Below are 15,175 nucleotides of genomic sequence, written 5' to 3' on the forward strand. Positions count from 1 at the left end.
CCCCTCCATTTGCCTGCTTGGTTTTCACGCTGACTGGCGGAAGACCCTTCCTCTACAGCCAGCATGAAAAGGTAGCAGACAGGCTGAGACGGGGTGGGAAGATCCTCTTCTGGCAATCTAACTAATAGAAGTCATTTTAAAAAGTAGTATGGTAAGTTGACCCTCTGGACACTAGTAAGGTTTTTGTCTTCAGTCATCGATGGCTACTACTCAGGGTAGCTATATATTTCCTCCAGTGTCAGAGGCAGTCTACCTCTGAATATTAGTCACTGGAAAGAACAAATATAGAGATAGGGCTATTGAGCTCATATTCCACTTTGGCCTTTCTGTAGCCATCTGGTTGGCCACTATGAGAAAAAGAAGCTTTGGCTTGACCCAGCGGGTTTCTTCTTATCTTATTTTAAATGACTCCTTAGTGATAGTAGAAAAGCAGAAGTACCTACAGAAGGAGACTGGGTTTAAAAACAAAACAAAACTGGTCTTAATTCATAATGGATAAATTAACACAACAAATAAGGATTCAACAGGGGGAGAGAAAAATCTTTGGTGAAAGACTAGGGGGGAATCCGCACGTCATTCTCAGGCCGCTTCTAAGCGACCCCAGTGCGGCCCCAAAGCGATAATGTAACTTACCTGGAGAAGAGCCGAGGAAGAGATGTCCTCGCTGCCGCCACCAGCACCCAACTCCCTCCTTGCTGGCCAGTGAGGAGAGCTCGGGGGAAGAAGGCGGGGTGGAGAGCGGAAGAAGCTCTCCACTCCGCCTTCTTCCCCTAAGCTCTCCTCGCCGGGCGGTGAGGAGGGAGTTGGGTGGCGGCGGTGGCGGCGGCAGCGAGGACGTCTCTTCCTCGGCTCTTCTCCAGGTAAGTTACATTATCGCTTTGGGGCCGCACTGGGGTCACTTAGAAGCGGCCTGAGAACGACGTGCGGATTCCCCCTAGTGGCCAGTATTTATGTATTTGGAAACAGGATACTGAAAGAAGCCAAATAAATTCAAAACAATATGTTTGAATTACTTTCCTCTGAAAATCATGAGCTGATTCAAATGGCACAGCAGGCTCCTTGGGAGTTCTTTAACCCACAATGAGCTTCAGTGTGTGCCAGGTGTGTACAGACAACATTTTGCATATGCAACACCTGCTCGGTGGTTGTCGGGTCATGCAAACACACCAACTGAGGGTTATTTGCTGGTTAAAAAACCCTCACGTAACTTTTGGTCTGTTTCAGGGCTATGTGTGTGTTGTTTAACCCTCAAATAATTCTCAGTAGCCAGGGTCATATGACACGAAAAAACCCAAGCAGGGATTGCATATTCAAAATATCATCCAGCATACACCATTGCTCATCATGGGTTAAATAACCCATGGGGAGCTGGCTTTGTTGTGCAAACTGGCCCATTGTCTTGCGTTTTGAACCAAAGTAAATGTGAGTCACAGGAGAAGATGAGGTCAATTGTAAACTATAATGATAATATATCTTGTTATTTGTGGGGAGGGAGGGGTTTCTGTTTATTTTTTTGTGTGATGAAAAGTCAATAAAACAATGTTACAAAAATGTGAGTGCTACTCATTTAAACCTATTGTGCTGGAGTCCTCTGCAGTTTATGCATGCAGAATGTTATAGAAAATGTCTTTGTTATGTCTGATTTGAAAGGATTGATCAGATAACTAAAACTGGATGCTTTCATTCTCTTCTGCTTTGCATTTATACATGACTGTGCTTTCCATTGCTTGTGCTCTAGCCATACTTCCCGCTCCATGACAGCCTTGACTTGGTTATTCTAGAACAGTAGATGAAGTAATTCACACAAGCATCAGATAAGATGGTAAAAGCATTCCTAGGTTGTATCACTTTAGCCTGCAGATGGAGTATCTGTAAATAAATGTCTCCCCATGAAAATTATTCCTTTAGCTACAAGGACTCTTTTCTGATATTTGGTTTTCTGTGTGGACGGCAAAGTTTTTCTATAGAGGAACATTCAATCATGGGATTCCCCACCTGCAGCTTGACAGACCAGGAACAGTTTTACCTCCTCACCTACAATTGGTGGAAATTAAGTTCAATTGACCTGATTGCATAGTCTGAGGGTTTAAAACAAAAACAAGACAGCTTTTTTTTACGTCAGATTTTTGGTTTATTTATTTATTTATTACATACCGCCCAATAGCCGGAGCTCTCTGGGCGGTTCACAAAAATTGCAGTGTTCGTGGCTGAGATTTCTTTTTCCTTGACTTTATTCCTTCCTTCCACTTGGTTTGAGTGTGTCAGCATGATGGTGATCCTTCTGAACTGTGTGACGCTTGGGATGTACCAGCCCTGTGATGACATGGACTGTCTGACCAACAGATGTCAAATTCTGCAGGTACGTAGCTCTCTCCATGGATGAGCCACTGGTTGAGGACTTGACCAGTAGTCCCATTGGTTTGGCTGATCTTTTCTATTTATTTATTTTATTTATTTATTTATTTATTACATTTTTATACCGCCCAATACCGCCCAATAGCCGAAGCGCTCTGGGCGGTTCCATGAGAGCATAGTTAAGGTCATCAGCAAAAACATATGAAGGCCATCACAGATGAGCATTCTAGGAAACATCTGAGCTAGCCCCTTTGTCTAATCCCTCATCTGATTTCGTGCTCTTCTTGACAAGACTGATATTTATTACTGGTAAAAGAGTTGGTTGCTCTCGTCCATGAAAAACATAGATCAGGAAAGCAATACAGAGGAATCATGTCAATGCATGTCAGTTCGTTGTTCTCCAGACCAGTGAAATTAATATTTTCTCGGTGTCTTACGAAGTGTAAGACAAGAATGTCAGTGAATGCGGATTAAAATCCACTTCAGTGTTTCTGATGGATCTTTCAGGTATTTGATGACTTCATCTTCATCTTCTTTGCTATGGAGATGGTGCTGAAGATGGTGGCCTTGGGGATCTTTGGCAAGAAATGTTACCTTGGAGATACCTGGAACCGCCTGGATTTCTTCATTGTTATGGCTGGGTAGGTTCCTGCCTTCTTTTTTCATCGTTTGATAAGCATGCCACTGGGTCAGTATGGGAACTGGGCACTATCTATCAGCATGCATTTAACACAGTACAATGCCTGGTAAAGTAGAAGGACAGATTTGGTTCTCATATACTGCAGTTCGTGAACTCTTGTGTAAAATAAATGTCATTTGTTCTTCATGAACTGCAGGGAGTAGAGAACTGGAGCAAAACTCAGATTCTTGATAATAATTCTCTGTGTTGCCTCCATATGTCGCAAAGTCAACATACGAATTGCAAAGAACATTATGACAGAAATGAAAGAGTTCATTGGATGCCTATGGGCAGGTCGCAGACCTTTCAGCCTTATTTCCCAGTTTGTGAAATGGGAATCCTGATGACCTACCTAGGCTGCTAAACCACCCTGCAAATTAAAACTGCCATATCTTTTCACAGATGTATAAGCCAGTTTCTGGGTCCTGTCCCTTTATCACAGTCACATGTGGCCAACAAAAGGAACTAGGACAGAGCTAGGCAGTTCTCAATTGCTTCCCCTGAGTTCTACACAACAAAGTAAATGAGATGCACTTTGAGACACCGGCCAGATCTACACCTTGTGTCAAAACATTACGAATGTGGAATAAAAAGCAGGATATAACACTATGAAAGCTGTATATAGAATGTGGATTATGGGCTCTTTCAGACAGGGGGAAATCACATTTCCTTACAGTCGCTCTTGCTTCCTGCTTCTCTTCCGTGATAGGGATGAGCAGAATCACACGGGGGAGAAAGGGAAAGCAAGTAGCGACCATGTGGCCCTTCAGTTTAGTGGGACAGCACCCCCTGGTGGGCATTTATAATGAAACTTCTCCTGCACATGGCAGGAAATAGCAACAAATAGCACTATCGCTCAGAAGAGTCACATTTTATAACGAAAAAATGGCAGAAGGAGCAGGAGACGAGCGGGAGACACACAGGAAGATTACTGCATCGTCAAAATGACCCACAAACAACCGTGAGTGTCTAGTCACAAGTGTGCTATAAAATGCTCATCTGAAGAAGTTCTAGGCCCCAACAGTTATCAGTGCACTTCAATCCCGCTATAAAGCAGTAGTGTAGATCTAGCCACAGTCAAGGGGAGAAAAACCTGTCACGGATGCTGTGGTTCCTAATGTTTGGAGTAGGTGCTTGGCAGATACTCTCCCTTTCCCCACCTGTCTGCCCCTGAGACTGGATGGTCCAGCCTCTCTGACAAGAACGGATGGTGTCTGGAGTGTGTGGTGTGTGGGCATACGCGCTTGCGAGCAATGTGTCTCTGTGTATAGAACTGATAGAAACACGTTGCATCTCTGGAGATCCCTGTAATAAATGGGCCCCCTCTGAGCATAATTACAGCCACTTGCTAGAAAAAGATAAGGCAGGCAGGAACAGTGAGGCATCTTCTTGATCAAATCAGCGCTGTTGTTTCCTTTCACAGATGTTTGGCATTCAGAGCATCTTTGTTAAAAAGGGGGGCGGGGAAGAAAGCAGCAGCAGCAGCAGCACTGCGATTCTGCTTTTACATCCTATTGGCCCACCTAAGCACACCTCGGGGACCTGTTGACATTTGAGTGTTTTTAACAGAGGAGCTGCTATAGTAAAGCTCCAGTTTCCACCTGTTGTGTCTTGCCGTACGCCAAGCAATGTGCCCACGAGGGCTTGCCAGTCAGATGTTGGTTGAGCTTTCACTGCCTGCACTGGTGGGCACAGAATGGTTTCTTTTCTCAACTGAGCTGTTGGAGGGGAAAAGGTATCCCGGCTTCCAGTAACAGACACCACACACCCTTGGCCTGTCTGCATCAGCTCTTTTCTCACCTCAGAGAATAACCATCTGGCACTCTTATCTAGAACTCACTGGCTGAACTGGCAGCGGGTTCAAGCTTGAGAGAAAGCAGCTCCGTAGCATGAATAGGGGCAGCACGTCTACGCTTGGATTCAGCCCGGTGCGTCAGGACAGAGTTGCCACTTGGCTTCTTTTAAATCAATGCAGGATACTTTATTGCCATCTCAGTGCTTTTGTTGTCCTTGTCATCTAGTCCAGCCATAATGTTTAGCACTGGCCAATTTCAAATGTCATGCAGTCCAATGAATTAACATGTGCAAATGAGAAAATGCTTTTCCCTTTGAGAGATGGGCCAGTCCTGAATCCAAAACTGGTCCTTTGTGAATGTGTGCATACATTCCCCATCAAGAGAGAGCAAAGGTCCAGGTCCCAACCCCCTGGCCATCAAATCTGGGATTTTTAAATATCACTGTGGAGAGGCATTAGACACATTCATGGAGGATAAGATCTATCAATGGCTGCTACTCATTATTAGTGAGGGGCGAATTTACCCTAACAAGAATCTTAATCTGCTCTCCAGGTTCCATATTCCTCTGTCTAATCTCAGATGAAAGTTCTCCATTATTCCAAGTTCTTGTTTTGTATACAGCAAATGTGAACCGCCCAGAGAGCTTCGGCTATTGGGCGGTATAGAAATGTAATAAATAAATAAATAAATAAATACACAGAACTCCTTGTTGCCCATCAGCCAGCCCAGCCCAGCCTGCATCCTTCCTCATCTGACATCTTCCCTGAAATACTGTACATGTACGGGTGGCCCTACCAATAGGCAGAGTGAGGTGGTCACCTCAGGTGGCAGATTCTGGGAGGTGGCAGCCAGGTGTTGGAGGAGAGAGCTAAGTGCCAAATGGCCTGCCATGTGCCCTCTACACTAATCTGCTGCATTCAGGTGCCATGGAGGATGTTTTCCATTGTCCATCTTGTTCTTTTCCTTAGGCAGCAAAATGTCTTAGGCCAGCCCTGAGTGCATGTGCATTCCTAGCAAGTGCCGCTGACTTCACAGATTGCATTTCAGCTGGCAGGCTTTTCCTAGAATGCCTATGGGATCACCTGTGACAAATCTGTCCTTGTCTAGGGATTTAATGAAATGGAATTTCTGTGTTTAGCTTGATCATGGATCATCAAGTAACGTATCCCATGCTATTTCCCCAGAACAAAGTGCCACCAAGAATCTACACTACTGCTATATAATGGCTTTGAAGTACACTGACAACTGTTGGGGCTCATGACTCTATATACTGTTTTCAAACTGCTTTCATAGTGATATATCCCGCTTAGTGTAGATCTGACCCAGTTTAATTTGTGACTTCTGGGCTAGATCTACATTACTGCTTTATAACAGTACTGAAGTGCACTGATTACTGTTGGAGCACATTACATATTCCATATACCACTTTCATAGTGTTATTTCCTGCTTTTTATTCCACGTTGTCCAAAATACCACAACAAATGTCATTGTGTGACCTCCCAGGTATAAACGAGCAGGAGGGATATAGCATTACCCTATTGGGCTCGGAATAATTTGAAACAAGGTGTAGATCTGGCCCTGGTACAGGCTCACAGAATTTTAAACAGGACTTTGAGATCAGGCGTGCCCTTCTATCTTTTTCTTCAAAATCTTAAGCAGTTTTTCCATGTTTCAGATTTAATATAAGAGCGCAGAACATACAAAATGCAAAGTGGTTTCAAGCAAAACACATTTCAAAAAGCTTTCTAAGAATTGTTTCATGAGCATGCATTTCTTACCACTAGAATGTGTCAAAGGCAGCCTTCCTCATTCCAGGACCCTCCAGCCCTGCAAGCTGGGAATGATGGGAGTTGTAGTCCAAAGCATTTAGAGGGCACCTGGTTGTGGGTCTAAGAGAAGATTTCGGAGCAAAAGAAACCACTGGCACCCCAGCATTTAGGTTCCATACTATAAGCCCAAAGAAAGGCAGCACCCAACCACAACAGAAAAGCTGCACCGTCTCCAAAAAAAGGCAGAGAGAAAGAAAGAAAAATTAAAGGTTAAAATTTCAAAAATTATCTTTCAAATTGAAAAAAGGCCTTGAATTGCCTATTTTACTTGTGGGGGGATTGAAAACAAGGTATATTCTCCCTAGAGAAGGGGCTAAAGAATAACAGGCAGTTGCAGAGAATATGATGTTAAAGATTCCAGTGTGGTTCAAACAGCTGCACCTTTCCCTACCTGTGGTGATAGTATCCAATAAAAAAACAAAGCAAATATAATCCCACTCATTTGCAGATACTGCTCCAGACACAACTGTTAACTTGTTCTGAGCCCATGAGATTTGATAGGCTAGAAATCTTAAATAAAATAATACTGCTGGTTACATAACAACAGGTATGCTTGTATAGTTTACTCATTTGTATTCTTTCCCTTCTCTCTCCCCGCCCTGCCCAGTAAATTCTGAGAGTTACAGTTTTACCTAAGTAAATTCCACTGTCTGCTCTCTAACCTTCTTGCCCTCACTTCCCATGCAATTTAGCAGCTTCGAGGAAGACTCTGCTATCACTAAAAATGTACAGTTGCCATGGCATCACTAGAATTGACATCACTAGAATTTTATTTCTCTCTCACACACACCCAGCCCCCCCCCCCCGGTTTATAGAGTGAATTTTGAAATAAAAGGCCCTAAATCAATATTTTCCTTCTTTGCTATTTCCCTTAAGAAATTAGACAGCTCCCAAAATAAATTTCTTTCTTTCTTTCTTTCCTTTTTGCTGGGCTAAATAAAACATGCAAGTGCACAAGGAGGTGATGAGTCTCTTCCACTAGATTCTGAAATTTGTAGCCTCTCTGCAGTCATTTCGTATGACTAAGCTGCAGGTACCCAGGTGTCTAATGTGACCAGCATTTGGCAGCTGCTGTCAACGTACAAGGCTGTTCTCTCTCTCTTGCATTTGTTTGGGGATATGTTCTCCTGTGACAACTGGTTCTCTTTTCAAAGACTGGCCTGTGATGGACGTAGTGCCTGCCTAGTGACGGTTCACCTTAAAATAGCTTCTTTTTCACAAAATTGGTGAGAATTCAGTCCTTAAAGATGCTTAGCGTACAAAATCACTTGTCACTTTGGAAAAGGTAGGCCTATGTTTAAGTTGTACCCTAGGAGAGAGACAACATCCAGATCTAAATATATAAATAAATAAATAAATAATAAATAAGGAGAATACCTCCAAATGTTGAGGTTACTATTTTCCCTTTGCTTGGCTTCAGCTGGTTTTGCTGCTTTAAAATGTAAGAATCTGAACTTCCTTCATGATCAGTGATGCAATTAGGTAAGGTTAGAACCTGGACTTAATGATCTTCCTCACACCCCTTTTTAGATGATAGTGTGTATTATTTCACTTACTTCAAAATGTGGAAAACCACTGCATTTAGGTGCCCTCCTCACTATTTTGCTAAGAGGACCCCTTCACATCTGCCCCAAATTCCTGTTCTGTTCGAAATGCCGATCTTAGAATTTGGTATAAGACATTAATGTATCAGTGCTAATATGGAGTGGGTGATTCATGTTACCCACACTGAGTCACCAGCGAACTGAAATGTCAGTTTGTCTAACTGGATTTCAGCTGAGAGTCGCCTACATGTCAGGTTAAGATGCTTACCTTGCCTGTCTCAAGGGGGTGGGGTGCCATCATTGACTCGCTAGGCTAAAATACAATCTTTGATATGAAAACATTTTCTAGACCAGAAGGAATGATTATATTTCACCTATTCTAGTGCTGACTTTGGAAAATCTAGGAGAGACCCTTGTTCCAGAAATGGAGGCACCTTGAAGACACACCTTGTAATCCTTGTTCCCACTATTTCATGCAGCTACAATCAAAAACAAGGAGAAAGGAGAAACAAGGATGTTTGCATGCATTCTAGTCATATTCCTAAGTGTATGCTAAAAGCAAGAGCTTTCAGGATATTTTGTATCTCCACGTTGTAAGGCAGACCTGTAGACTGAAAGATTATTCTACTCCATCAATTCTAATACAGGAATTTCCTGCCCTGTTTGCTGGCAAAGGAGTTAATTAAGAAAAATAGCTAAATCTCAGTAACTATGGCCTAATTTTCATGAACAGCCAATGAGGTGTTAAATCGATTCCTGGATGATACCACTTCAAGCTGCAGGAGAGAGGTCACATAACTGAACCTCCCTTCACATGGCAGACTTGATGTCAAGTGCAAGTACGCTAACCTAGCTGAGTACTGTACATGCCAATTGCCTTTTTCAAGGAATGCAGGTGGGTGGGGTGAGTAGAAGCACATTTGATCTCCTGCAACTGAAGTGCTATATTCAAGAACATAGTTCACCATTAGAAGTGTTTTTGAGAACTAGGCCGAGATCTATTTATTTATATTTGCACATGATTGCAAGGTCTGCTTTCAAGGAAGACTTTAGGCCAGAGTTACCTAACTGCTCAGAAGTAGTAAAGTTATCTTAACTCACCAACAAGCTGCAAAGCTTGCAGGAAAACTTGAGCCAGGTTTTGCTTTAATGTAGCAACCTCCCTTCTTGGGCAGTGGTCTTCAACCCATCAGTTGAAGATCACTCAGTGGTCTTGGGTTGCAAGATCAATCCAGGTGGGTTGTGGCAAAGCTGTTGGGCAATTGTGAAATTGTGAAAGTGGGTCCCATGTTGCAGGTTTGGAGTCCAAGATGGGTCTCGAGTCTGGGCCTGTTGAAGACCACTCTTCTAAGTGACATTGCCCAGGAAACTGACAAACACAATCACAGCCAGGAGAATAAAACCAGAAGGGAAGGAGATCCACCTTCAGATCTGGAGCCTCCCATTCAGAATGGTAGAATTGGTAGACTCATAGGCTGAGATCCTCAGTCTCTTTTCATATCCTGAGGAATCCAGTCTCTTGGGGGTGGGGGTCTGACTAGATTTTACAGAGGATATGTAGTCTTCCCAGAGCTATCCAATAAAAGAAAAATATGTTGTCATTATGTGCAGCATCTCAATCAAAATCAGTGACCAAGAAGTGAATAGCGATTCACTTCAGCTGGAATGCCAACTCCTTCCAAATGTAGACTGTGTTGGAACTGCTGAACACCAGCTGATAAGTCTGATAACCTTTTCCATCTTAATCACTATATTTGGGGTTGGGAAGGAATCTGTTTTTTAATCATGACTCTCACATATCACGTGGTGTGACCTACTTCCTTGAGTCATCTGAGTACATGTTACTGAACCCCTTACTGTCAGCAAGCAAGCACCTGTGACATTGGTCTGCCCTAGCCCTTCTTGCTCTCTGCTCGCAATACTCTATAATTTGGGTGATCATAGGCTATAATTTATTTAAGTTTGTACGTAATTGCATCCAACCACATACGTGTTTTAACCATCATCTCTATCAACCCTCCCCTTTTGTCTCGTTCCTTTGCCCTTTGTCTACTTTTCCCGTTGCAAGCTTTCATCCGTGATCTGTGTTATTTAAAACTTTTACAATGTATTAATTAAAGGTACAATATGAAGACAAGAACAACTATAATAAAACAGCACCACTATCAGGAACGATCTTGCCAAAATCAAGCCCTGTAAACCCACATTCTTGAACCTGTCCCATTGCCCTCAATGAGACTTTAAGTCTGGTCAAATATTAAATGGGCAATGGAGAATTATTCACAACCCCGGCTTGAATTTTTACAAGTCAGATTGCATATAAGGAATCACTTTTGAATGGGGTTGGGATTCTGATGAGCAAATAATTCTATCGATACAAGCTAGTGTTAAACTTTCATTGTGGAGTGGAAGTACAAGACAAACTGGAGGCAAGGCCTGGTAGAGCTATCCATTCCATTTGGAGCGGGATTAGATTACACTGCTCTGACGCATTGCATGGAGGGGAGCAGAAGCACGCCCTCTCTGCCTCTCTGGCATGCCAGCCCCACCTCTGCGGGGACAGCACATCCCAATAGCCCCTACATATGGAAGTTCCAGTGCACAAAAGTCAAAATTGTGTGGCTGCTTTCCAGGTAGACCAACCACGCAATTTTGATTCGCTCACACTGGATGTTCTGCATGTAGGCAAGGGCTGGTGAACCATATTGGTTCCAGTGGCTGGATTGCCCCCTGAGGCAGGGCCACAGCCAAGACATCATGGGGCCCTGGCCAAAGTGTTGGCTGGCTCATCCCTCCCCTTCTTGCCAAGCTTCCAGTCACCTCCATGCCATGGTATGGGACTTGGGAGAAGGGAGTGGAACAGGGGAAGCCCACAGAGGGAGGCCAAACCTCCGTCAGTCAGATAGGGAACTGAATTATACCCACAGTAGATTTTCTAGCTAAAGTTGGCAGAACTGCAACCAGGAAGGGGCAACAGGGGATCATCAAAAAGGGCTCCAAAGGTCATGTAATATTTTGACATTTATTAAAATAACATACAATTATGTCCTTTTTTCCAGAACAGAACAATTGCAGTCCTATTCATGTCTACTCAGAAACAAAATAAATAAATGCATTCAAATAAATCCAGTGGGACACTCTCTCAGGTAAATGTGTTTAGGTTTGCAGCCGAAGTGTGTTTCCAAGATGATAGATGAAAAGTTATAGCACAGCACCACGGAGTGCTCAAATGCACAGTAAAAGACAGTAGACCAGGCACCACTGCATCTGCTTCTTGGCCCATTGCCTGAAGGCTAACACATTCAGGGTGCTATCCTATCGGGATGGCTGTACGCCTCTGAATTCAGAGGTATACAGCCATCCAGTATAGAGTAGGAGGTGCAATGGAGGTGATCTTCACATCCACGCTCCTCCCACTCTGTGTTTTAGCTAGATGGGCTTTTTTTGCCAGTCTAGATGGAGCATGTCAGAGGGGGAGAGAAGGAGGCTGAAGAGGCCTGGGGATACAGTGTATCCCCACCTCTGCAGTCCCCTCCCCTCCCCTTCCCACCCACCAAACACTGACACAGTTCTTTCCATACCGGCTGCAAGGGGGAGTGGAAGGGGGCAGGGAGAGCAGATTCCCAGCTCTGAGGTTGGAACACCATCTCTGACCTCAGATCCAGGAATCCAAAATATCTTGTGGCCCTGCCACAAGATATTCTGCACCACTTAATATCACTGATGTAGTAGGAAAAAGCTGGAGTTATATGCCAATGGACAACAGTAGCCTGCAGGGTTTTATTTTATTTTATTTTATTTTATTTTATTTTATTTTATTTTATGGTACAACAGCTTCTAAGCAAATGCTGTCCATCTATACAGTGAGAATTTCAACAGCAGCAGGCCTTGCATCAGAACGCACTGTCCCTTTTCCCCTGGCACTCCAATTACTTCTGGGCAGATGAGTCTGGGAGCAACACTATGTAGAGGCATTGTGGATATTCAAATGGTAGCTTCCAGCCAGCCACCCCTAATCAGCTGCAGGCAACAAGTAGGAGCAGGCTCACCAGAGGGCATTTTGCCAAGATTTCATTCATACCTGGAGCAGGTCTGAGCAGCAGTACCCTTAATTGCCTAGTGTAACACCTGAAGGGGTCCAGTTCTGGTTTCAGGTAACAGAAGTGCTGTTTTCAATGCTTCTGATCCTCGTGGAGCAGTTGTGCAAGGGTGACGCTTCATAAAAGATCACGAGAGCTCACAGGGATGGGCACTGGTTGTGCAGTTGGTCAGCTGGTTTCTCTCAGTGCATATGGAGGCACCCAAAGGTGAAAATCCCTGGGATCATTCCTCCATTGCAGCACCTATTTGGGTGTGCACAAAAGCACTGCCCAGGAAGAATCTTCTTCCATTGCTTTTTAAATATGATAGTTTAGTAGCAAACCTCAAAAGGAAGTGAGATTCATTAATGTGGCATAAACAGAGAGTAGGTCTCTCTTTCTTGACATCTAATTCACATTTCATGAGCAAATGTGCTACCAACCAGTCATATTTGCAACATCTTTGAGACACCCAATGGTTTGGATCCAGACTTAAGGCACGCATACAATAGACCCATTGAGATCAATGGGACTTATATTAGACATAGAGTCATAGAATCACAGAATAGCAAAGTTGGAAGGGGCCTACAAGGTCATCGAGTCCAACCCCCTGCTCAATGCAGGAATCCACCCTAAAGCATCCCTGACAGATGCTTGTCCAGCTGCCTCTTGAAGGCCTCTAGTGTGGGAGAGCCCACAACCTCCCTAGGTAACTGATTCCATTGTCATACTGCTCTAATAGTCAGGAAGTTTTTCCTGATGTTCAGCTGGAATCTGGCTTCCTTTAATTTGAGCCCGTTATTCCGTGTCCTGCACTCTGGGAGGATCGAGAAGAGATCCTGGCCCTCCTCTGTGTGACAACCTTTTAAGTATTTGAAGAATGCTATCATGTCTCCCCTCAATCTTCTCTTCTCCAGGCTAAACATGCCCAGTTCTTTCAGTCTCTCTTCATAGGGCTTTGTTTCCAGACCCCTGATCATCCTGGTTGCCCTCCTCTGAAGATGCTCCAGCTTGTCTGCATCCTTCTTGAATTGTGGAGCCCAGAACTGGACGCAATACTCTAGATGAGGCCTAACCAGGTCGAATAGAGAAGAACCAGTACCTCACGTGATTTGGAAGCTATACTTCTATTAATGCAGCCCAAAATAGCATTTGCCTTTCTTGCAGCCATATCGCACTGTTGGCTCATATTCAGCTTGCGATCTACAACAATGCCAAGATCCTTCTCGTTTGTAGTATTGCTGAGCCAAGTGTCCCCCATCTTGTAACTGCATTTGGTTTCTATTTCCTAAATGCAGAACTTGGCATTTATCTCTATTAAATTTCATCCTGTTGTTTTCAGCCCAGCACTCCAGCCTATCAAGATCACTTTGAAGTTTGTTTCTGTCTTCCAGGGTATTAGCTATCCCACCCAATTTTTTGTCATCTGCAAATTAGAGAAGCGTTCCCTGCACCTCCTCGTCCAAATCATTAATAAAAATGTTGAAGAGCACTGGGCCTAGGACTGAGCCCTGTGGTACCCCACTCGTTGCCTCTACCCAGTTTGAGAATGTTCCATTGATAAGTACTCTTTCAGTCCGATTCTGTAGCGAACTGTGAATCCACCTAATAGTTGTTCCATCTAGCCCATTTTTAGCTAGTTTGTTAATTAGAATATCATGGGGCACTTTGTGAAAAGCTTTGCTGAAGTCAAGATATATGACGTCCACAGGATTCCAACAGTCCACAAGGGAGGTTACCCGATCAAAAAATGAGATCAAATTAGTCTGACAGAACTTGTTCCTGACAAATCCATGTTGGCTTCTAGTGATCCCCGCATTGATTTCAAGGTGTTTACAGATTGACTTCTTTATAATCTGCTCCAGAATTTTCCCAGGGATGGATGTCAGACTGACAGGTCTGTAGTTCACAGGTTCCTCCTTTTTGCCCTTTTTGAAAATAAGGTTCAAATAGACAAAAGTTCTGAGTGTTCTTCCACTAGCTCCTTCATTGCTCTAGGATGCAGTTCATCGGGCCCTGGAGATTTGAACTCATTCAAGGAAATTAGGTGTTCTTTGACCATTTGTTTATCAATCTCAAACTGTAATCCTGCCCCCTCAACTTCTGCTTCACTTTTTCCAGGGGGTCATAGACCCACTTTTGGGAGAAGACTGAGGCAAAGTAGGAATTGAGCACTTCAGCCTAACTTGATTTCAGTGGGTCTACTCTAGGTATGACTAAGGGTGTAATCCTGTTGGATCTGCCCTGGGTCCTTGTAAGCCTCCAAACTCACATTGTGCCTCCCACTTTACATTTTAGCTAGATGGGCATTTTCACCCATCTAGCAGAGGTTTCAGGGAGGGGGAGGGAAGGAGGCTATGGATGGATGGAGATAGTTGGATCCCCATGTCCCCAGTCTCCTCCCCTCTCCACCTACTGGCATCCTCCTTTCACCCCTCTACGAGCTCACATTTGCAAGCTCATAGAAACAGCCGGTGTGGTTCTCTCCATGCCAATTGTGAGTGGGTGGGAAGCTTGTACTCCTGGGTCTGAGGTCAGAGTGCTGTCTCCAGCTTTGGATCCAGGAATCTGAAATATCCTATGTCCCCCAGATGCTATCTAGGGGCCATAAGATTGCTCCTGTAGTCTTTCATTGCCATCAGTTAAATGGCTCACACAGCCAAATCCTATTGTGCATATTTATAAGGAAGAAAGTTCCACTGAGTTCAATGGGGCTTACTCCCAAGTAAGCACTTATAGGATTGTAGCCTCAGTTATTTTGAAACTCAGGAGTTTCCAGATGTCAAAATAAAGATTTAAGATCAAGGATTCCTGAGGACAGGTTTTCAAAGACAAAAACAACATTTATGTACCTGACTTCTTTTAACTTTCAAAATACATTAGCAGTCTGCCT

General features: G+C 43.8%; 1 protein-coding gene across 2 annotated transcripts in view; it reads left to right on the top strand.

The window, feature by feature from the left end:
- The first annotated feature begins 2,242 nt into the window (after positions 1-2,242).
- The window catches only part of CACNA1I (calcium voltage-gated channel subunit alpha1 I), a 163,930-nt gene continuing 150,997 nt past the window's right edge, over positions 2,243-15,175 (top strand). For both annotated transcript variants that reach the window (XM_063133554.1, XM_063133555.1), the window contains exons 1-2: positions 2,243-2,359; positions 2,863-2,996. In XM_063133554.1, the coding sequence (XP_062989624.1) occupies positions 2,267-2,359; positions 2,863-2,996 (227 nt within the window). In that variant the 5' untranslated portion in view covers positions 2,243-2,266. The remainder of the gene's footprint in view (positions 2,360-2,862; positions 2,997-15,175) is intronic.

Source organism: Elgaria multicarinata, chromosome 9 (genome assembly GCF_023053635.1).
Source record: "Elgaria multicarinata webbii isolate HBS135686 ecotype San Diego chromosome 9, rElgMul1.1.pri, whole genome shotgun sequence".
NCBI classification, from domain to species: Eukaryota; Metazoa; Chordata; class Lepidosauria; order Squamata; family Anguidae; genus Elgaria; species Elgaria multicarinata.